The sequence below is a fragment of the Crinia signifera genome, chromosome 7 (assembly GCF_055691185.1).
Source record: "Crinia signifera chromosome 7, ASM5569118v1, whole genome shotgun sequence".
Classification (NCBI taxonomy): Eukaryota; Metazoa; Chordata; class Amphibia; order Anura; family Myobatrachidae; genus Crinia; species Crinia signifera.
In genome coordinates this window covers 43,918,546-43,943,416 of record NC_139223.1, presented here as the reverse complement: position 1 = coordinate 43,943,416, position 24,871 = coordinate 43,918,546, and the positions used below count along the sequence as shown (strand labels likewise).

Genomic DNA, 24,871 nt, shown 5'->3' with positions numbered 1-24,871 from the left:
CAACTCGAGCAATTTGTGAGCTCTCGAGGAGAATTACGGAAATGCTCGCAGAGGCAGGATTATATGATAGTTGGAGGATTAAAAACCCCACTATACGAGATTACACATTCTTCTCGAACGCCCACAAAACATACTCAAGAATAGACCTCACTTTAACAGATAGAACAACCCTTCAACAAATAAAAAAAGTAGAAATACTGCCAATAACAATGTCAGACCACGCCCCGATAGTGACCATATGGGAGAATACAGCACCCGTATATAAACAGAGAACATGGACTTTTCCTAACATCTACTTAAAAAAATAGAAACAAGAACCCAAATAGTGAATTTGATAGAGGAATATGGTAGAAATAACAATCCTGAAGAAACCAACCAAATTAACTATTGGTGTGCTCTAAAGGCAGTACTCAGAGGAAATATAATCCAGATCTGCTCAAGAATAAAAAAAGAAGAGGAAAAAAATACAGGTAGAACTACAGAAAAATATAACAATACTAAAAAGAGAACACAAAAAAAGCCCAACAAACAATAAAATACTGGAAGATCTAAACAAATTAAGAGACCAGGTGGAAAATAAAAATATTAAACAAATAAGGAAAAATATGGTACAATTCCAACAGAAACTTTACACGGAAGGTAACAAGGCCACAAGGCTATTAGCTAGGAAAATTAAGGGTAAACAAACACGAAGAGAAATAAGAGAAATATATAACAAAAATGGAAATAAAATAGCTAATCCAATCGAAATAGCAGATATTTTCGCCGATTATTATAAGAACCTGTATAATTTAAAAGAAGATAAAGACACATTTCAACCAACAAAAAACACAATAGAAAAATTTTTAAACAAACAAAATCTCCCAAAACTAAAGAAAGATCAAATAGAAAACTTAAATAAAACCATAACGGTGCAGGAAATAGAGGAAACTATTAAATCATTGAAATTACATAAATCAGCCGGACCAGACGGCTATATCAATGAATTCTATATATATTTTCAAGGAAAAATAGCTCCAATTCTCCAGGACACTTTTGAAGCAATAATAAAGAACGAAAAATTCCCGGTTGAGATGTTGGAGGCACGTCTGGTGACGATCCCTAAGGAGGGTAAAGACTTGAGATGTGTTCAAAATTACAGGCCGATAGCACTGTTGAACACAGATATTAAAATAATGGCAAATCGCCTTAGTCAATATCTCCCACAGTTGATAAAAGACGAACAGGTCGGATTCGTAAGAAATAGGCAAGGAACTGAAAATATTAGGAAAGCAATAAATATAATGGAACACTTCTCAAAAAAAAGAACTACCACTTACGGTGCTGTCGCTTGACGCACAAAAAGCCTTCGACCGTCTCAACTGGGAATATATGGAGGAAGTCCTGAGAAAATTTGGAATAGAGGGAGCATTCCTCAAAGCAATCTTAGCCCTATATTCAAACCCAACAGCACATGTATATATAAATAACAGATCTTCCTATAGATTTCCCATTACAAATGGGACGAGGCAGGGTTGCCCGCTATCGCCAATTATCTTCGTCCTCTCGATAGAGCCTTTTGCAGAAAGTATAAGAATAAACCAAACGATAAAGGGGCCAATAGTTAACAAAGATCAATATAAAATACTTTTATTTGCAGACGATGTGCTCCTAATGTTGACGGAACCAGAAAAATCCATAGAGACAGTAATGGGGATTATTGAAGAATATGCTAGAGCATCATACTATAAATTAAATAAAAAAAAGACAGAAGCTTTACCAATAAACATAGAAGAGGGAAAACTATTGAATTTGAAAAGCAAATATAGCTTTAATTGGAAAACAAAAACCATAAGATACCTAGGAATAAATTTAGTAGAGAAGGAGGAAAATCTAATAGAATATAACTACACGCCAATGCTGGAACAAATAAAAAAGAAAACCAAAGACTGGCTAAATCATGAGATCAACTGGATAGGAAGGGTAGCATCCTTCAAAATGTTCCTCTTACCAAAAATTATGTATTTGTTCAGGGCAATACCACGAATATTACCAAAATATTGGTTAAACAAGTTCAATGCAGTCCTAAACAAATACATATGGAAGAACAGAAAAATAAAAATAGCAAAAAAATACTTGGTGAGACCAAAAAAGAAAAGGAGGGGTAGCACTACCAGACCTAGAAACATATCAACAAGCATGTATAATTAATCAAATAGCAGGATGGGTAGGAAAGGAAAAAAAAATCATGGGTGAAACTAGAGGATGATTTAACAGGACACTTACAGTAGATACAGAAGAATTACTTTGGATACCACCAAAAATTAGGAACCTAACGAGTGCAACCCCCAAAGCAATAAAAGAGACCCTGAAAGTTTGGGATACCATATTAAACACTAAGACCAAATTCACAGCCCCACTAAGACAAACGGAAATAAGAACCATAGCAAAATGCATCCCAGATTTAAACTTAAAGGAATGGATAAATAAAGGGATAAAAAACCTCCAAGATATATACTCAGGAGAGGGTCTACTATCATTTACACAGTTACAGTTAAAGTATAATATTCGGGTGACAGATTTTTATAAATATCTCCAAATAAGGAGCTGGTTGGCTGAGTCCCCAACATCCGCAGACACGCTGGTAAATCTCCCCAATATCTTACTTAATAAATTAAAAAACAAAAACTATAGAGGGGGAGTTACATTTTGGTATGGATATATTTTGAATAACAAACTGGAGGAGAAAATCAAACCACAAGTTAGATGGGAGCAAGACCTGAAGGTGGTCTTGGATGAAGGGGACTGGGCGAACTTATTTAATGCAATTCACACAATGGGCGGTATTCAATGAGGCAGAATCGCCAAGTTTTATGGCGATTCTGTGTTTTTTTCGTGTGTGCCGGCGATTTTTGGAGCTGAAAAAGCGAATCACCCTATTCAACGACCTCTATTCGCCGATGACGACCGGTGAATGAAGCACCAATCGCCAAATGTTATTCTCTACAAATCGCCGGTTTTTGTCTATAGGAATTTTCATGGGGATTCGCCGGTAGTCGACGGGAATCACCATGAATCGCCAAAAGTGTATTCAATGAGAGGTTGGCGATTCTTATTTCTTGTTTCATATCGCCGTTCTTCACCGAGTGTCCCTCGTCATCTTTTTATGGTGAACTTTTATAGGAACCTGTGAAATAATTGGTTTTAAGTGTTCAATTTAACTCTGCAAGTGTAATGTATTATTATTTGCTGCCCTTGTGTGATGTGATGGTCGTAGAAGTGCTATACAAATATATATTTAATTTTTTCTGGTATTTTTTTTTTCTCCCACAAAGCACTGTTCTTACCCATGGTGCACCTCACTTACCCATGATTCTCCTCCCCACCTCACTCCTTAGTTTGGCGTTTGCGGAGATTACACAGCTTTTGCAGTCTGCTGTATTGGAATCGTTTTTTCAGGGTAATTTGCATTTTTCTTGCATTTCACTGCAATTTCTTACAGTACTGAAGCTGTTTAGGGAAACGCCGGATTGGCTGAGAATCGCCGTTGGGGGCGGCGATTCTCAGCCACGTTGAATAGGGTGACACAGCTAGTCCCGGCGACTCCCGACGAATCCCTACGCGTGGCGAATCGACGTAAAAAAAACGGTGAATGGCTGGCGAATGTAAAATCTGAATCGCTGTGACCAACGATTCAGGTCATTGAATACCGCCCAATGACTAAATCTAGCTCCCATATTGAAAAATTTATGAGATTGTTTTATGGGGTATACTTAACACCTGAAAAGATGAATAAATTCTACCCTGAACAACCCAATATATGCTGGAGATGTATGGAGGAAAGGGGAGATCTGCAACACGTCTTTTGGGCATGCAGCAGACTAAAAAATGTATGGCTTGGTGTAGAACATCTAATCTGGCAAGTAACGGGAGTAAAAATAAACCTGACCCCCCAAATGGTGCTACTACACATATATAACAAAGAAGTGAAGGTCAAAAATAAATATGTAATAAACCAGATATATATCGCAGTTAAAACTGCAATAGCACAGAACTGGAAACAGAACTTAGCACCAAGCCTAAACTTAGTAATAAGCAAAATAAACTATGCATATAAGATGGAAACACTAGATATGCAAGAGAGCAACCTAACCAAAAAATGGCAAGTGTGGGGAAAATATATTGAAAAACAAGAAACACCACTGGGGGGGACCCAAGGAGATAATAATAGAATTTAGATGAATTTAGAAGAGAAATTAATATGGACCTGTAATTGTTAAATGTTAAATGTATATATGTAAGTATGTAAACGAATATAAGTGTAATATATGTGAGATATACGACATACACGTGTATGCAAGAATATCTAAAATGTATGTAAGTGTTTTAAAAAATAATAAATAAAATAGAAAAAAATGGTACTTATGTATTATCTGGACTCCCATGTTAAATGCACCCCATTTTTTCATACCCCTACTATCCAACTACGCATGGAGTTGATTTTATATAGTGTGGCGAGCGCAGCGAGCCACCGTGCCCGAAGCGTGGCGAGCCCCGCGAGGGGACACGGTCTCATAAGAAAACCGGGAGCCCAGATATTACATAAGTACCGAAAAAATGATAAATGGGCCCAGCATATAACCGTCGTCGTCCAAAATGAATTTGGTGGTCTCCTGACTGCAGAAACTATGATGTGGAGTCTGTGCACTATTCCAATGACCTACATTGATACAGTAGTTACACTATATTTATGTAGGTCACTACATAAACTACTAAACAATGGCGTTCTCATGCCCCGAGCAGTCAGAGTATTGATCAGAAAATTAGTCACTGAAAAGAGAGCTCAATATTTCATTTTCCCTGCATCTTTCCAGTAAAATCACACAAACAGAAACCAGAGGGAACAATATTTTCTATTTTATAAATAATTGGCTTGAAGGTGGCAGTTAAGGCAGGAACAGTATTGGAAAATAACGAGTCCTTAATTGTTAGATGATTATTTATGGGCAAAAGCAGACAAGTGACAGGGCAAATGGTCTAGGATAAAAATAAATACATAAATAAACCGAACCCAAGCCAGGAGGTTTGGAAGCGGTGGCGGTTTTTACCTATGGGCTGCAAGGCTGCAGCCCCCCCCCCCCCCCCCAGATAAAATCCGCCACTGTGAGAATCAAGATGCAGTCTGTGAGACTGCACAGGCAGTGATTTTCTATTGGAAGTCTGACCTGCCAATCACCCAAGGCACAGGCCCGGATTTCCCACTAGGCCCGTGAGGCACGGGCCTAGGGGCGGCACATTTTATGGGCGGCAGTGGGCAACATTGGGTGGCCGAGCTGGCAGTGCAGCAGCATAGCCGAGCGGAGTGGGCATCGGCGAGTGACGTCATGATCGGCGGCGCCGCCGTTTGTCACTCACCACTGCCCGCTTGGAGACGGCATGCTGCAGCTGCACTTGTGTGATTGTTGTGCTGTACAGCCGCGGCGATGGTCCCTATCTGGTCCGGTACATGAGATTCAGCTCAGCGTGCTGGTGCTGAGCTGAGCCACTGACCCCCTGCCGCTATTGGCTGCTGTGTCAATGGGCGTGCAGGGTGGGCGTCATAGTGTGTGTGTGCCTCAGCTCCAGGCTCCCGCTCTCCCTCTCTCCCTCCCGAGTCCAGTCCACTGCACTACAGATTAAAAAAAAAAGGTTAGTACACAGCTGTGGCTGAAGTTTGATTATATATATATATATATATATATATATATATATATATAAAATCAAACTTCAGCCTGAGCAATGAATATGTCAAAATGGGGGGGGGGGGGGGGGGCAGCGGCAAAGTGTTGTGCCTAGGGGCGGCCTGAACCCTAAATTCGCCCCTGCCAAGGCAGTCTCATTGGGAGGTGTTCCCTCCCTCCGGGATGCCTGTAAGGGCTTCTGCGGGGTCAGCCTATTAAAACGGGTTCTGCGCATATGCAGCACTGAGGATGATACAGCACATGAGCCAGACCCGGGACTGTGACTATGTTTCTATGAACTGCTGCCGAAGCAGCCCACAGAGCATGCTCAGTACCGAAAAACTGTGCATGCACCACTCCCACAATAGGGGTCGGGACCAGTAGCGGGGACTAGTAGCAGTGCGGGGAGGGGGCGGCATCATGGCAGCCTCCATCTCCTCCACAGAGGTAAGAGCCACCACTGTTTGGAAGTCATTGATGGAACAGTTCTCACAGAACACAAAATGATTAGACTCAATCATAAAGCTGTACAGAATGTAGCAAGGAATGAAATTGTTCTTGTCCAATCCAAAATCTTCCCAAGTAATAAAAGTTTCTAGGTGTAGCAGTCTTATGGTATCTAGGACTAAATCCAGGGATACACAGAGGTTTGTAGAACATAAACTGTTAAATAAATGCAATTTGAGAACTTTTTTAGTCTCAAATTGCAATTATTGGGCACTGCGCTTGCATGACCTTTCAGGATCTGACACTATGGCTGGAACGGGTGTGAAATCAGAGAAACTGGGTGTAATTGTGATTGCAGGTGTTCATTTGCAATAAAAGTACAGTATCGAGTTAAACACCGAACGATATTGTCAATGATATAGTTGAGTGACATCACCGGGAACCCCGCTAAACATGCAGCCACTGACTTCCTCTCCCTGTCACCCACTGCCGTGTTTCATATTGCGAATTTGTGTTGGGGTGGAAGACGGGGCCTAAATGATAGTTTTGTACCTTGGCCCATAATCAACAAGCTCCACTACTGGATTCATGTATATACAAGGACATATACGTAAGAAAGCAAAGGATGCGGGAAGAACAGGTGAACATATCAAGCCCAGACAATCCACCATAGGGCTTTCTTCAGTCCAGATGGCAAACACTACCTGGTATCATCCTAATATACCAGCACTAAGAATAACAAACTGACATAAAATATGTAAAAGTGACCATGACCTATTCATCTCTAGAGCATTCCACCTCCTTGCTATCACCGAGACCTGGCTCTCCACCTCTGATTCTGTCTCTCCAGCTGCTCTCTCCAACGGTGGCCTCTCTTTCTCTCACACTCCCAGGCCTGACTGTCGCCAAGGTGGCGGCGTGGGTTTTCTCCTCTCAGCCTCATGCACCTACAGTGTCATTCACCCTGAACCCTCTCTCCTTTTCTCCTCCTTTGAATCTCACTCTATCCGTCTATACTACCCCTACCACCTCCGTGTCGCTGCAATCTACCGCCCCCCTGGCCCTACCTCCCAATTTCTTGACAACTTCGCCGCCTGGCTTCCACACTTCCTCTCCTCTGACCTGCCATCTGTCATTCTTGGTGACTTTAACATCCCCTTGGATAACCCCGCTGATCCTGGCACCTCCAAACTCCTCTCTCTCTGCTCCTCTCTTGGCCTATCTCAGTGGACTACCTCTCCCACCCACATCCAAGGACACTCCCTCGATCTCGTCTTCTCTCGCTCTTGTTCCCTTACTGACTACAGCTTGATCTGTCGGCAGCCTTTGACACTGTTGACCACCCTCTCCTGCTCAACACCCTCCGCTCCTTTGGCATCACTGGCACGGACTTCTCCTGTGTCACCTCATACCTCTCCGATCGCTCCTTCTCCGTCTCCACTCCGAGCTCCTCCTCTCCTACTACCCCGCAGCCAGTCGGTGTTCCCCAAGGGTCAGTCCTTGGCCCTCTCCTCTTCTCCCTCTACACCACCTCTCTGGGCACCCTCATCAGCTCCTATGGTTTTCATTACCACCTTTATGCTGATGATACCCTAATCTATCTCTCCTCCCCCGACCTATCCCCATCACTCCTGTCCAAGGTCTCCGAATGCCTCACGGCCATCTCAGCCTGGATGACCCAACGCTTCCTGAAACTAAACATGGCTAAAACTGAACTTCTAATCTTCCATCCCCCGAACATCCCCTCTTCTCCCACTATCTCCATCAGCATTGGTGAAACCGAGATCACCTCCACCGACCAAACGCGCTGCCTCGGTGTCATCATTGACTCCTCCCTCTCTTTCACCCCCCACATTCGTGCTCTCTCACAGTCTTGCCGCTTTCACCTACGCAACATCTCACGCATCAGACCATTCCTCTCCACTGACGCGACCAAAATTCTCATTCACTCTCTTGTCATCTCCCGCCTTGACTACTGCAACATCCTTCTCTCTGGGCTACCTCTCACCCGCCTCGCACCTCTCCAAACCATTCTTAACGCTGCTGCTAGGCTCATCTTCCTCTCCCGCCGCTCTACCTCCGCCTCCCCCCTCTGTCTATCTCTTCACTGGCTCCCCATTCCTTTCCGAGTTCTCTTTAAACTCCTCACCACCACCTACAAGGCTCTCTCCTCCTCCACCGCTCCTTACCTCTCTTCACTGATCTCTATCCACACTCCCTCCCGTCCTCTTCGCTCCATCGCTGACCGCCGACTGACCTCTCACCTAATCACCTCCTCCCACTCCCGTGTCCAAGACTTCTCTTGCGCTGCCCCCCTGCACTGGAACAACCTCCCGCCACCCATCAGGCTTTCTGATTCCCTTACCTCCTTCAAACGCTCCCTCAAAACCCACTTTTTTCGACTAGCCTATCCCTCCTCCTAACCTCTTTTGATCCTCCTATCCTGCCTCCGTTCCCCTCCGTTCCTACTTATCCTATTGTATTTCGTTCGTCCACCCACCTATTTTTAGTATGTTAACTCTTATGAGCAGGGCCCTCCTTCCTCACGTACTCACCCTACCTCATTACCTCACCTGTCCTGTTCTTCCCTTCCTCTACTTCATCTTCAGTCTCCTCGACAATTTTGACACCTACTTCTGAACGGATGCTGATTTTAGTTCTACCAGCTATACCCCTATTTATACTGTATTTTTCAACACACCCTGTACGTTACCTTGTAATTTGTTTTTTGTTTGCTATGTACGGCGCTGCGGACACTTTGTGGCGCCTTATAAATAAACGTACTACTAAAAGGGATTTAGCTGTACTATCCAATCTACACTTACCTGCTTCAATTTAATACTCAAATAGATGATTTCATGAACTTAGCGATTCAGATGCCCAACATTCAGCATGTGACCAATGCCATGCATTTTTATTGGTTTGCGTCTGAGAATTAATGTTGATGCAATATGAGCTCTAGCCAGCAGATGTCAGTGTTAAGGGGTGTACACACCGAGCAAATGTTTGCTATTTTCTAAGCAATCTGACTAGATTGCTTAGAAAGTAAGCACAGTTGCTTTGGCATGAATATGCTACTAGTGGAGCAGGTACATCGCACATTCCCAAATCACCCCAATGCGACCCCCTCCAATTCAGCCTTAATGAGAGACAAGCAGAATCTACAGACTCTCCTTGATCCCTTAATTCTCCACTCTATAACCTGCTTGCGTGGTTGCGTTACGTTCTGAATGTTTATCTAATTATTTTACTGCTAGATGTATTTGGCTAATATATATATAGCTTATATTACTATTATGGTTAAATACTTTACCTGATGTTTCTGTTTAGGTTTACTGAATTCCCATTGTGTACCGTATGACGATATTTCTTACCTGCCTACTTATGTACAGAGTCTATGTACCCTCCCCCCACCCCTTTGTCCCCCCCCCCCCGTTCCCCCTCCTTGTTCTACTTTATTCTATAACCCCTCATCAAAAATTTCAATAAAATATTGATGTTAAAAAAAAGAAAGTAAGCACAGATCTCTCCGTGTGTATGCCCCGAGAGATTAAATATCTCCTGCTAACTAAATCAGTGCATGCAGTCAAAATCTAGTCAGATTGCTTAGCAAGTGACTGCAAATCTCTCTGTGTGTACAGAATGAGAGCTACTGATCGCAATATCTCATTCTGAACCACTACCCGGCCTGTTTTTGCTTAAGCAAAATTGCTTAGCACAAATCTCTGCATGTGTATGTGCTCCCCATGGGAGATCTGGACACAGGGAAATCGCCTACCCTAAATACCGTAGCTTAGCAATGTTTGATAAATAAAATAAATTTATACAACAAATGTGAGCGACGCCGGCATTTTTAGCAGATATTTTTAACATCTCTCACAGAGATGTGGGCACTCAAAGGGTTACATATTGACACCCCCCCCACCACCCCCCAAAAAAACCCACTCCAAAATAGTTTTTTATATTTCATAAAAATGAAAAAGTATTTGTAATATATTTCAGTATTTTGCTTAAAAATAAATATACCCAGCCCCCCATCAAAAATAGCCCCTCCATTTGAAAAAGATCCACAGTGTTATCAAGTCCCACCCAGTAATAGATCCCAGAGGCACAGCCGCCACTGTTGCCCAGAGTCAATGGGTTCCGCACTGTTTAGTGCCCCCTTTTCTGTAACTGGTCTCTGGACTCGCAGAAATCAGCATAGTTGTGCTGGGGTGTGGATGTTGTTCCCCTTCCTTACACTTTTAGGGGGTGGTTCAGGATTGGCTCGCAAAGCACATTTGGTTTGCTAACGGACAAAAGCAGGTGTGGCTTAGGGTATGTGGTCATTAGGTCAACAGTCATCAATTGGTCAACCATTATTGGTGGACAGACAAGTCAACACGTGAAAAAGGATGACATGCATTAGGTGGACAAATGGTCAAAAGGCTGATACAAGCAAAAGGTCATCATGGAAAAAGGTTGACATGAGATTTTCCTGATGTCGACAGACACCAAAAAGACCCTGAAAAACTCATGTGGACTTTTTACCATGTAGACCCAATGCATGTCTTGACCAATAGCGGTCAGCCTATTGACTGTCGATGAGGTAATTAATGTGTGTGCAGTATGCAACGACCATACAGTCAACAGACCCCTTATTGAATCTGCAGTTTTTATAAAGCATCCAATCAACACCACCAAAAGCTGACAGAAAAGCTGATATCCAGGGCTCGCACATAATGCCACCATCTCACTGGGATAAACAGGACCTGCCCGGGCCGCAGGACGCACTCTTGGTAAGCTGCTCGTACAAAGTTAGGGAACTTCTCGGTGTCAGGATTTTCAATATCAACCTAAAATAAATGAAAAACACAGTGACAGAGCTCTTGTTAAACTGGAGGTAGAACATAAAAAGTAGAGACGTGCAGGCTCTGATTTACTCTGATTTCAAAGCAGGATCTTATTGGCTATCCCAAATCACATGACAGTTGTTGACAGTTGATAGCCAATAAGATCCTGCTTTGAAATCAGAGTAAATCAGAGTCTGCACATCTCTAATAAAAAGGGCAAAGGACATCAGTGTAATGTGGATACGCACCTGACTGGTGTTGTGAAGAAGGGAAGAATCGTATGGGTACAGGTGTTCCGTCTCCGACACAGAGTACAAACGGATGAACTTTCTCCCCACAATCTAAAATGGAAATGATACAAGTGTATTTGTATTAGACAGGAGCCATTGTCCTTTCCTGTGCCTAAAATATCCGATTACAGGAATGTGCACATATTAGGCCGGATTTACTGCTATGTAATGGTGCAGAATTTAGGGACGATCATCTCAACATAGGTGCAATGTCAGATGCAAGGGTAGACTTATGAACATTCAGGGAAATACGCGCTAGCCATGTGCATTATGGCAGGGGATAGCGCTTCTCCTGATCTAGGACACCCGCAATGTGGGTACTATATCAGTGGCGCTACGGGGGGAGATAGCATAGCGCAGCTGCCATATTTTAAATAGAGCGCCTTACTCCTAACTAATGGCTGACCGTTCCGTCCCCTGCAGCTATCAACTTCGGCAGCTGCAGGTGGCAATGCCCTATCCCCACAGCAGGGACAGCCTGTCCCTGCTGTTGGATCTGGGCTGTGCTGGAGATCTCACGTGAGTAGCAAGATCCCGCACATGCCCAGTCTGGCCGGGGGCAAGGAGACAGCGTGTCAGTGTTAACCGATGTGCTGTCAAGCAGGAGGGGGGCATCGCCGGAGGGGGAAGTTTATGCTCCCCCGCTTTGGCAGACAAGATGTTAGTACATGTTGTCGGTCTCCCCTCCTGCCTCGCCTCGTTAATGAGATGAAGCAGGAAGTGTTATAGCGGTGCGATAAACGCCACTATAATAAATCTACCCCGCAGTGTCCAGTCCGACCCTGCTCGGATGGAAAACTGATGTCTTGTAGTGATGTATTTGTAACTCAAAATAAGACTCATCCCAACAGCGTGTCGTACGTCTACACGCCATCCACGTACTGAACGTGCGTGTTAATGCCTCACATTGAACGAATGTACCAAGCCATATATTTATACAATACCAGTGCACTTACATGTAATCAAGTGACGGTGGCGATACCAAGGGGACATACGCTGTAAAAGGTCAAATCTAGACATAAGGTACTAACCTGTGCCAAGAAGTTCTGCTGAGGGTCCTGATGAAGAGGAGACACCGTTCCTGATGGCCCAAACCAGGCATTAATAGTAATGTCATCCTCGTTCCCTTCGCCAAGGCAGCAATAATCCGGGACACCAATATCCTCTTTCAGTTCATGTATCTGTCCCATCACCCAAAGCCAAGACAGCAGAGAATACAATATTATTATGGGAGACACCAATTACTGCTCCGGCTAGTCCTAATTAACCTTATTCCAAATTCTATAATGGCATCAAATACTTATTAAAATGGAAATCACCATACAGAGCAAGGTTCAGGAGTCCCCAGTATGTTGTACATGCCCAGCACAGGCAGATTGATATTCAAAATATGTAAACTATTTCATATTAAAAACCATTAACGGATGTGCCCACATACACCTATCCTTCATGCCATACACGTTAAAAAGAACATGTTCTTTGTGACTTTCTGTTAAAATGCCTCTTATTTGCAAATTGAAGCGAATATGACGCACAAGCAGATTCTGCTGAATAAAATGACAAGCAGCATACCTATATGGTATGTGTGCTTGCCGCTGTATCTGCATAAGAAGTGGATTGTAGTGTCTTCCTGGAAAACACTGTAACATAGCATTTCGTAGACAGATACAGCCGCAGTCACACACACAATATGGGTATACCTCAAATAATTTTATTCAGCAGAAGCTGCTTGTGCGTCCAATTTGCTCTCTTCTGCAAATAAGATCAAATTCAAGAGCGAACGTTGCAAAGAAAAATGCCTGCGCCATTGCACGACGCGACTAGCAGGGTTGGTAATGCTGAAGGATGCTAGATGTACGTGGACACATCTGTACAATACACCATGGTTCCAACCATTTCTTCCTCACTGCTAGTACAAGAGAAAGAGAGACATACAGTGCATTAACAATGCGATCTGGGCAGAATATTACAGGGGGGGGGGGCGTTCTGCACATGTGTGGTTAGCGCTAACCCCCGCCGACCCCGCTGACTGCACTGCACCCGGCAGTAGTGCGGTGTGTAGCCCATAGCCTACAATGGGCTATCGCCATCTCAGAATGTAGCCCGGGGATGCGATGCGCTGCTTCCCGATGTTGATACACTGGGCAGCTTTGCATCCCCCATAAAAACCCATGGGGGAAGCGCCCGGGGGCGGTAAAGTAGGGATCGGAGATTCCTGCTGCGGCCCCTCCTACATACCATGGGGTGATACTTAATATTTGTGGCTAGCCCCAGAAAACTGTGTTTTGGGGGATTTAGCTGCAAATATTGAATGATAAATGGGCATCACAGTAGGTTCACAATTTCAACAATAAAAATCAATTATATAGAAAAAGTTCAAATCTGCTGATTTCTGCTCTTTATTTAAGCAATGGTTCATTCACTGTAAAATATTCTTATTTAACTGACGTACACCACACACAGATGGCGAGCCCCAGTGTCTGCAGCAAGATCTTGCCCTCTAGTGTATACTCGTGCTCAGAACCATTACAAGCAGCTCTCCCTGCAGGATCTATTATATAACTTGTTATTATTCTGTTCATTAATGATTTACCTGTTCAAACAGCTGATGCTGAGCGAGGTAACCCCTGCGATGCGGTGACTTAAACAGATAACAAGGTAGATTATTACTACAATTACAACAGAATGTCACATCTACATTGGGCAGAAAACATTTATTATAATTACTGTTAAGTCATGGTCTCTTCAGAAATGGACTTATGGCGTTTAAACGGGATACGCTCAGTTAGGTCAACATGAATTGGGTCGACTACAGGAGGTCGACATGGCTTAGGTAGACAGGGTTGTCGGAACATCGACACAAGCATTAGGTCGACTATATCCATGTCAACTATGTCGACATCCAGGGCAAAAAATACCATGAAAAACGTATGTTGACCTTTCAATTGTTGACAGTTAAAGGGTCGACATGGGTTTTTTACATTTTTTTTTGAGCTGACATGTGCCTGCATGCCTACCATCCGCTAGGGCGTGGTGGAAGAATAAAACAGTGTGCCCGAAGCATTTGAGGGGACGCGGTCCACTTTGACGGTGTTCATGTAAACTATGTCAACACTAGGGCAAAAAATGCGAAAAACTCATTTCGACCTTCCCATTGTCAACCTAATGCTTGTGTCGACCTTCCAACGCTGTTGATCTATATCATGTGTCCACCTAAGCCAGTTTTTATCCCTTTGTGAACGGACCTTGCGCTTTAAGCATTGTGGGCCAGAGGCACTAAGCTTCAAAGTGATAAAATGGAGAGTGATAAACAGCCAGCCAATCAGCTCCTACCTGCCATGTCACAGACTGTGTTTGAAAAATGTCAGGCAGCAGCTGATTGGCTGGCTGTTTATGACTCTCCATTTTATCACTTTTGAAGCTTAGTGCATCCGGCCCTGTACCTGCTGAGGAGTGGAACACACACAGCATCCAAGTTGTTCTGTATGTGCATCTCTATAGGTTACAGCAGCATGGACGGGGGGCGCAGTTATTGAGACAGCAGTTAGATGAAATATTTTATCTTTACTGCTCTTGTATTTTTTACTTTGTGTAATGAACTCCATCCTCTAGGAATATATCAGGGGCCCTTTCTGATAAAGGTCTGTTACTTACCGAATCTAGTATGTATTTATTAATAAACTCATTTATAGTCATTAAGCTTTGAGACCATTCTGCGTCGGTGTATCTGGACCCGAGCTCCACGGGCACCGTCCGGCATCCGGCCACCTTCTGTATGTACTCCACGCTGTTTGGGTAGAAGCACAGTAACAATAAGCCAGGCTCCTAGTGGCAGCCTGTGGCCGGTAGAGGACAGCGGGTGACAGACTGGTGGTGTGGCTGTGTTAGGGGAGAGAGAGTGGCATGTTGGAGTGTTAGGGATTCTTATCCGATCGTGGTCTCTGCTTCCTTTTGACGGTTATTGTTATTCCTTATATGTGCTAGTTGTTGTTATGTTAGTTGTACCTGCATTTGTTCTCTTTGTAACACTGTTTCTTTTTAAGTATACATTGTACTGCATATATCTATAGTTTATATTGCTGTTATCTTTTACTCAATATATTAGGACACAGGGACAGCTGCATCTGTGTCCAAACCACAAGGACAGCTGCATCTGTGTCCAAACCACAAGGACAGCTGCATCTGTGTCCAAACCACAAGGACAGCTGCATCTGTGTCCAAACCACAAGGACAGCTGCATCTGTGTCCAAACCACAAGGACAGCTGCATCTGTGTCCAACCCACAAGGACAGCTGCATCTGTGTCCAACCCACAAGGACAGCTGCATCTGTGTCCAACCCACAAGGACAGCTGCATCTGTGTCCAACCCACAAGGACAGCTGCATCTGTGTCCAACCCACAATCAGGCCCTATGAGGAAGGATACCACCATTTCAACAGACCCCACCAACAGGGCTACTTACAGAAATTTCCTGGACTGGTTTTCCATTACCATCCGCCCCTGATTTTAAGGTTGTATTCTTAGCAGAACATCTTTTTGTACAAACAAAGTCTATTGAGGGTATTCAATCTTGGTTTCCAACTGTGGGAACTTTCCGACAGTCGGAATCCTGGCCCATTTTCGCCCAGCTCGACACAGACTCTACAGGGGGAATTTAATGTTCCGCCCGCCAAGGGTCGGAAAGAGGGCACGCTGGTGAGAACGACCGAGGAATGTCGAGAAACGGCCGTGAATTCGACAATGTAAGACAAAACAGATCCGACTGGTTTTAAAGTCGGATCTGTTTTGTCGAGATCCGCCTTCAATGCTGTCGTAAATAGCAACTGGGATTAAATGTCCCCCTATGTACGGAATGTAATTATTGCACCTTTAAAAAAAAAAAGTCCAAGTCCAGCCAGCATCCTGCCCTGCCGCTGAACTCGGGCAGCATTACATTCCGTCCTATCTATTATGGCAGTGGCGTAAGTTCGCTCCAGTTGCCAGGAGGAAAGATATATATATTGGTGCTCCTGCCCCCCTCCCCCCCCCCCCCACACACACACACGCAAACACACAATCCTATATAACCTTCTGTTCAGAAATATATATAGATAGAAATAATATTTCAGAACTCGGCAACAGAATCAAAATCGTTGGCTTTTTATGACTAATTTAAACTTCCAGGGGGAGGAGAGGTGCCCCCTTGGGAGCAGGAGCCCGGCAGCAGATGACTCCATTGCCTCCCAGAGTCCTGCCTCTGAATTGTGGTGTGTTATTGTATACACTCCTCTCAAAGAGATGTGTGGACCACCCTTTTAAGGGGGTGATCCGAGGGCGCTTGGTATGGGTAGTGTCTCCAGCAGCTGCTAGGAGAAACAGGATAGTTAGTCCTGTGCACTGAATAAACGGATATAGGGAAAGGGTAAGCAGTGCAAAAAAAGGATTTCTGAAAAAGTTGTAACATTTTAAGAAAACAATAACATAAATAATAATATATGATAATATAATAAAATAATAATGTAACCCGGAGAGTCCGTTCCTAGAAATACCCCAACATTTTGGTAAATATATAGTGGAATAGTTACCGTCCCTGTAAGGGTAAGCAAAGTATACGCTATCCACTCAAAGGTCCATGCAGTCAGCCCAAGATGGGGATGAATCACCCACAATCAGCTGGAGGTATTGGGTAAGTGGTAATTGTATTGATCTTTGTAATCCAATTGCAAAATGGTGACTTGGGGAGTGGTATATGGGTGATATCCGTATGGTGTCTCCCAAGGGGTTGGTTTGGACTCAATCCAGGTGGTAGTAAAAACAGGTTGGTGGTGCAGCAGTCTCCGATGCGTTTCGCTACATCAGGTAGCTTTCTTAAAGATAGTTACGTCAGAGTATTTCTAGGAACGGAGTCTCCAGGATACATTAATATTTTATTACTGTGGGTGTATTTTTTTATATTATCATATATTTTTATTTATGTTATTGTTTTATTAAAATTGTGTTATAGACCATCCACTGCTCTATTAGAGGTATTTTAAAACTTTTTCATAAATCCGTATTAAGCGCTGCTCATCCTTTTCCTATCTACCTAAGTAGGACAGACAGAATCCAGGTGCAACTTCTATGGGCAGACTGTACAAGTTCTCTGTCAAAGGCATCGCATCTAAACTGAAAGTAGCACAGAGAGGTCATGTAAGTAAATTTTCTGACGGGCGATGCCATCATTTCTGCATCGGTCTCACATGCCAGTAAAGTCTCTATGGTAAATGTAACTTTTACCTCCATTTGCTCATGCACGGCCAGTGATCAATGACCCCTTCTAGTATTACTGGCCTCTGAGGAGCCAGGTAATTCTGTTTGAAGTGTTCCAGAGAAGGGCAGTGCACAGTCGGTATGGTGTTCTCGGAATGCAGCACTGGGGTAAGTGGACGATGTATTTTCTGTACAGAATAATAAGAAAATAATACTCATTTGCTTAACAAAATAATGTCTCAGTACAAAAAAACACAAATAAAATAATATATTCTCTTAATTGCCTACCTCAGGGATTGTACCCTTTGTCTCTCTCTCCACCTCATTTCCGTCAAAATCTCTCGGCCTTTTTTGTTTATTGCACGTCGGGCCTATAGGAAAGAAAAAGAGTGTTTTATTTTTTGCCAGTTGTTTATATAGCGCACACAGGGCTTAAAGTGGTAATGCAGAGGTGAGGGTACTCCTTTCTCTATGCCACCTAATTACCCCCCCCTCCCATCCGCCCATTAGGCAGAGACAGGTCCAGTGGTAGGGTTTTTGGCATCCCCCTGCAAACTAGAATGCTTTTCTGTGAGAATAACTGTGCAGGGCCAATGTGGAGGTGAAAATGTTCCACCTCACCATCAGAGGTGCTGGACCTCATTTGCATACTGTTCCCCCTCTGAGCGCACACATAATTCGCAGCTCTTTACAGAGAATGTTTGTATTGGGATTCCTGTAAGGTAAATCAGGTACTTGTTTCCTAGCAGGGCGCCCACTAAGCAATTTGCTTAGTGGGCTATTCTGCGTAGGAAAATCGCATCGCATGGGCCATTTTAGTGCCGTGGGATGCGATACTATTTTTAATGTAATTTATTCACTGCTCTGTATGCCCCAGGGGATCTCATCGCATCGCCCGCAAAATCGTATGCGATCGCATGCAATTTTATAGGGTGTGCGATGCCATTACATTAGCTATACAATAATATGATTGTATGACATACAAAAAGGTTTTAGGCACCCTCCAACCATCCACGTCACCCCAAAGCGTGGCGAGCGGCAGCGGAACGCGTCCTCCAACCTTTTCATACCCCCACTACCCATGTTGGCGTGGAGTTGATATTATATATTGTGGCAAGCCGGAAGCACGGCGAGCCCCGTGAGGGGACGCAGAATACATGTAAAGTAATCCGCGTGCGCTCGCCACACTATATAAAAGCAACTCCACGCCGATGTGGGGGTATGAAAAGGTCGGAGGACGCGTTCCGCCGCCGCTCGCCACGCTTCAGGGTGGTGTGGATAGTGGGGGGGGGGGTGCGTAAAACATCATTGTATGGCATACAATGATATTACTGTGTAGCTAATGTAATAACATCGCACACCCTATAAAATCGCATGCGAACGAATACGGTTTTGCAGGAGGTGTGATGCGATCCCCTGGGGCATACAGAGCAGTGAATAAATTACATAAAAAAATTGCGATGCGATGCAATTTCACTACGTTACCGTACATAGGAAATCTGGGCACCCTGTTAGGAAACAAGTACCAAATATCTTATTATTATTATAAGTTTCTTATATAGCGCACACCTAGCGAAGAGCCAGGAATCAGCGGACCTTGGACTGCAAGGCCTACATTTTGTCTTCCAGAAGGAAGACCATTTGAACCCTGGAACTCAGCAGAGGCCCCAAGCACAACATCTGCTGAGAAGTCTTCTACGTAGACCTGCGCCAATTGATTGTCCAACCGTAGGACTTCAGAAGCTGCACCGTTAGCTGCATGTGATCCATGATAAGCTCTGGAAAGGTTCTGAACCCACCGCAACGGAGGTAGGCTGTCATAACTTCCATGAATTTGGTGAAGATCACAGCGGCTGGTGGATAGTCCAAACAGTAAAGCCTAAAATTGCAAATGATCACACTGAATTGCACTGAGATGGAGGAACCAGGACAATGACTTTAGAGTGATCTGACGGTACACTTGTCTGTGTCTGGGGCTATTGGTGTGTGCATTGTTTTCTATATATGATTTTGATAAATCACTGAGTACGTTTTATGGTATGCTTAAATTAGAAAACATAAGGAACCTTATACACACAAGTAGTTAGGAATTATGGTGGATTAATAAAGGTCATTTAATTTACTGGCTATTTTGCAGTGGACTATTTAATTGCCGGTTATTGTTACTATGCCTGTTTTTCTCCTACCCTTTCCCTTTTACACTGGAAAGTGCCACAAAAACTCCTTTACTATTGTGTAATTACTGGTAACTAGGGGAGTAACCTAGTAGCTTTTTGTGGCTGTTCTTTCAGTTTTTATCCAAAGAAGTTGCGCAGATATCCCCAGAAACCCTCTTTCCTATATGAGAAACCCTGCGTTGTATTCTAGTCACGCTATGTTACCGCTGGGAAGGAGCTATTCAATTGTCAACATCGCACCCTGCACTTAGCTGGGAGATGCCAGTTTCATGCCTTATGTAGGATACACACCAGAACGATTTGTCCGATTGTATGTAAATTGGGCATGTCTTGGGCCATTTCAGATCCGATGCGCGGCCCAGCGGATCGTTTGGTCATTTAACAGATCCTACCTGCAGCAGGTAGGATCTGGAAACGACCATTCAGCTGGGTACGGGTCAAGATCGGATCGGATTCAGATCATGTGCAGGTTGTGAGCAGATCACGTGCTTCAACAGATCGTGAACCGATTGTACGATCCGACCATTAAACTCAGGAGGGGTGCGAGAAGAAATCCTCTGGTCGGACGTAACAGCACAACCTATTGATTAGCCCCAGGACCTCCATCCCAGCACTATTAACATCGTGATGAGCTGAATCAAGCCCATTGAGGACTAGACACCTGATAAACATTGAGCGGTCTCTGCAGATTTCTCCGAGCTGTGTGTAGTCCGCAGGATAGGAATTATTCTGCTGATCACATTATTCATGATTTCGGCCCCCAGGAGTAGCGCCATGTCACATATTCGCAGAGACTCCTCCTCTTTGAATGCTGTACCTCCAGCTCCGCACACACCCACCAACTTATATAGGCAGCCATAGGAGTACACAGTCCTCCAGTCCCTGGACACATTTCTCCAGTTACAGCCATTCAGCTTCTCCCAGCTGTAATCCATGATCAGCTCTCCCAGCTGCCCACATTGTCCAAAGTCACCATTGTAAATATACATAGCAGCCTCTTTCACACACTGAGCTATAGATCGATCCACCTCTGGGCCCAGCTCTGTTGGGAACTCTTCCAGACTACTGGGCAAGATAGAACTAATCTGTGACCACAGAAAGCGTGGCATCATCAGGCGGAACCTTGCAGGTCGGGAACTGCAATTGTTTTTACACGGTTCAAACTTGGCCCATTTTCAAAGTATAAAGCGTTTCCAAATGACATCTAAAGTGTGTGCACAGCATTCTAGACCTGTGTAAGAGATAGACAAAGATTAATGTCCAAAAATAAACTTTATACTAATAATGTATTTATACAGTATGAGGTAAATGTATGAAGCTTAGAGAAGTGTTATCTATCCCCATAAAGATTGTTATGTGCAAGGTGATAATGCTCCAGCCAATCAGCTTCTGTTAATTTACATATTGGAGCTGATTGGCTGGTGCCTTATCACCTTGCACATAATGGGGCAGATGTATGATGAGTCGATATGGGAGAGAAGTCTCTAGGAGGGGACATCGCCAGAGTCGGGAGTTTGCGCTCCCCCGCTTCGCCAGACAAGATGTTAATACACCTTGTCGATGTCGATTCCTGCTTCGCCTCGTTAATGAGGCGAAGCATGAAGTAATATAGCGGGGCGCTATGCGCTGCTATAATATATCTGCCCCAGTATTCTTTATGGGGATAGATATGACTTCTCCAGCTTCATACATTTACCCCTATAATACATATGACATACAGAAATAAGGTAGTGCGCAGGTGGCCTGTATTAAATGGACAATAGCGTGACATCCAGAGCGATATGTTTTTGGTGCCCTGTGCCAGATAGAATTGGCGCTACCCCATCCCCCTATTTTTCATATAGAATTGGCGCTACCCCATCGCCCTATTTTTCATATAGGTAATTAAGGTGTATGCCCTTGTAAGGAAGGTGCATAACAAAACTGATCCCAGAGAAAGCCCACGCTATCATGGCCTGTCCCACATTATATATATATATATATATATATATATATTTTTTTTTATACACATTTATTATAGAACTCCTCTATATAGAACAAATCCGCTTATACATTTATTAAATATCACATTTCAATATACTGCCATATTAAAACTCATAACCTTTTGCATTGAGTTATTTAATCCTGCAAAAATACTAAAGCAATTTGTAACTATATTAAGCATTTTGGAATATAATGAAGGACAGTGTGAATGGCAACAAAGAAAACCTCCCCTGGTACTTGGCAACGCGTGGAGGCCGGGCAGCGGGGTCCATGCATTGCTGGGGAGGCAGCGGGGTCCGTTCGGTGAATGTGAAGTCAGCGGCGGGTCCCTGCGGTGGATGGAAACCAGTAGCGCTACTAGTTCCCATCCAATGCAGGGACCCAGCCGCTGACTTCACATGCGCCGAACGGACCCCATCGCACACTGCCCATCCACCAACTGGATTTTGCTGTTTCCCCAGCAATGGATGGACCCCGCTGCCTGGCCCCCCGCGCGCTGGCAAGTACCAGGGGAGCACTGGCAAAGGGGAGGGGGGGACTGGTGTGGGATCCAAAATATTAGCGGTTTCACACTGCAGCTGTAACTGTTTTGAAACTGTTAAAAAAAAAATGTAAAAAAATAAAATCGGCAAATTACCAGGTGCTCAGCATGGTGGATGGTCGGATCTGTAGTATCGCTCAGAATGCTCATCTACACACATCGCTACATGTGTAGGCACCATTAGAGATTGGAGGAAGTGAGCGAGCAATGGAAGAGAGGAAGGGCAAGAGATAGGATGAAGAGAGAGATAGGAGGAAGGGCAAGATGTGTGTGTGTGGGGGGGGGGGGGGGGGGGGGGCGGCACACAGAACGATATATGAAGAGATTACTGTCCATTTAGTAACCACACAAGTACAATGTGTTTAGTTTATTATTGGGGTTTTGAGCCATTAACTAAGGCTGCTTATCACAGCAATTAAGAGGTCTATTCACTATTGCCGTGTTCACAATGCCAGTGTGAACACGGCTTTTACCCGGCATTCTAATGACGGGGACTGCACTGCAGCGCCGGACCCTGTTCTCAATGCTTAGGCAAATTCCAGAGTGAAGCATGTTGACCCGGTAATTTTCCTTTGGTACTTATGTATTAGCAGGGAGCCCAATTAGCATATGTACGGCACCATAGGGAAATCGCATCGCATGCGATTTTTTTGCATGCGATGCAATTTTCCTATGTAATTTATTCACTGCTCTCTGTCCTTGGGCGGTGCGATGCCATTTAATGTACTATACACTTGTATGACATACAATGGGATTTAGGCACCCCCCCCCCCACACTATTTACGTGGCGAGCACAGCGAGCCCTACGCGGGGCGGCGGAACGCGCCCCCCCGGACCTTTTCATACCCCCACTATACACGTCGGCTTGGAGTTGAGTTTATATAGTGTGGCGAGCGCAGTGAGCCACCGAGCAGAATACATGTAACGTAATCCGCGCCCCCTCGCCACGCTTCGGGCTCGGTGGCTCGCCACACTATTTAAAATCAACTTCACGCTGACGTGGATAGTGGGGGTATGAAAAGGTCGAGGACCCGTTCCGATACCGCTCGCCACGCCTCGGGGTGGCGTGGATAGTGGGGGGTGCCTAAATCCCACTGAATGTCATACAAGTGTATACTAAATTAAATGGCATCGCACCCTATAAAATCGCATGCGATGCGATTTTCTTATGCATAATCGCCCACTTAACTATTTGCTTAGTGGGCGCCATGCAAATACATAAGTCCCTTTCATTTTAACACGTTTTTTTTTGCAGTGTGAACAGGTCAACCCATGTCTGCATACCCGGGTCTCAAACCCTGATAAAAAGCAGGGTTGGAAACCCAGGAATTTCGACACAGGTTGACCCGTTCACACTGAAAAAAAACCCTGTGTTAAAAAGCAAATTACTGGGTAGAACTTCTTCACCCGGGAATTTGCCTAGCAGTGAAAACGGGGGCTCGTCGCTGCAGTCCACGGCATTTTAATGCCGGGTAAAAGCTGTGTAGTTCTCACTCGCAGTGAGAACACGGTATAACCGGGTGGACATGCTTGACCTGGGAATTTACCTAGCAGTGAGAACGGGGCATAAAAGTCTAAAATGGAGATGAAGTGGAGAAGTACCAATCAGCTCGTAACTTCCATGTTACAGGATGCGTTTGAAAAATTAGTGGTTGACAGCTACTTTATAGAGACCCCCTCTGTCTAATTCAGGTGCCAACTTTTTTGCCTAAGACTCGTTAACCCTTGTAAAACTGAATATTCTGAATAATAAGCTGGAAATTGAATAAGAAGCTAACTTCGTTCAGCCTCTTCCCAAATCAGACAAGTGTATGGGCAATAAGGTTTGCCATGAGATTTTTGTTTTTTTTTAAACCATCAAACACAGGAGTCCCATCATGCGATATGTAGAAGCAAAATGATCGATAATGCGTGCTACCAGGTCTGGGAGTGCGTTAAATAAATTTGCCTCTATGTTATGACAGCCACAGGCTTTTCTCTTACAAATACCAAGTAAATAAAAAGAACAATGTTTCACACACTGAATCCTCTTCTGCACACTACTGCCTATCATTGCTGACTGTACAGTGCCAACAACACCTGACCCCCAGACCCTGCTGGAGTACACAGAAAGCAGTGGGTCACTGTATAGCTGCGCTGTGTACATGAGATGATTAGGGAATTAGAAGCCGACCTGACATGGAACATGGTGCTGCTGGGGCAACAAGAGAAGGCTTTTTAAAGCCCCTTACTTATACTTACACGTCAATGCGCTTCCTTCATGCAGCAGCGTGCAAATATATAGAGACACGGGCTGTGACATCACCTTTCATTCCCATTGGTTAGAAAAAGACAGCTCCTGATTGGTAAGACTTCGTGTTCTTTCTGCTGAGTAGCAGGGTCTGGGGGCGGTTCTCATCTCAAATCTCAATTCCCACGGCTTGCTTGTCAGGCAGGCACAAGTAGGGATGGCCACCAGCCCACCAGGAAGCTTACTATCGATGGTTATCATCGGCGGGGTCGCCATCGATGGTTGTGATCGTCAATAGAACGGTGGGCGTCCATCGATGGCCACCGACATGTCACGAGAGACCATCGAAGTTTTATATAATCGAATCGATGCAGAGACCCCCATCTGGTGCTCTCCCATCTTAGGCAATGGCATAGGCAGGATAAGTATAACGGAACACAAGGG

The 24,871-nt window shown here is 44.3% G+C and overlaps 1 protein-coding gene across 1 annotated transcript; it reads right to left on the bottom strand.

Annotated features, from left to right (window-relative positions):
• Window positions 1-10,783: 10,783 nt before the first annotated feature.
• On the bottom strand, window positions 10,784-24,669 carry KDM8 (lysine demethylase 8). The gene is made up of 9 exons (XM_083152955.1): window positions 24,439-24,669; window positions 20,335-20,904; window positions 17,785-17,867; window positions 17,524-17,684; window positions 14,923-15,055; window positions 13,862-13,909; window positions 12,300-12,449; window positions 11,227-11,319; window positions 10,784-10,981 (listed from the first exon to the last, which is right to left on the bottom strand). The coding sequence occupies exons 2-9, from the start codon at window positions 20,783-20,785 to the stop codon at window positions 10,817-10,819; spliced, it is 1,284 nt and encodes a 427-aa protein (XP_083009081.1). The 5' UTR covers window positions 20,786-20,904; window positions 24,439-24,669; the 3' UTR covers window positions 10,784-10,816.
• Window positions 24,670-24,871: the final 202 nt, after the last annotated feature.

Excerpts from the sequence above, each read along its gene's own strand:
- KDM8 (XM_083152955.1), bottom strand. The coding sequence starts at position 20,785 with ATGATGCCACGCTTTCTGTGGTCACAGATTAGTTCTATCTTGCCCAGT. Across the intron at positions 17,685-17,784 it reads CAAAGGGTACAATCCCTGAG|AAAATACATCGTCCACTTAC; the intron begins GTAGGCAATTAA and ends TATTCTGTACAG. Across the intron at positions 15,056-17,523 it reads CCGTGCATGAGCAAATGGAG|CGTGGAGTACATACAGAAGG; the intron begins GTAAAAGTTACA and ends CTACCCAAACAG.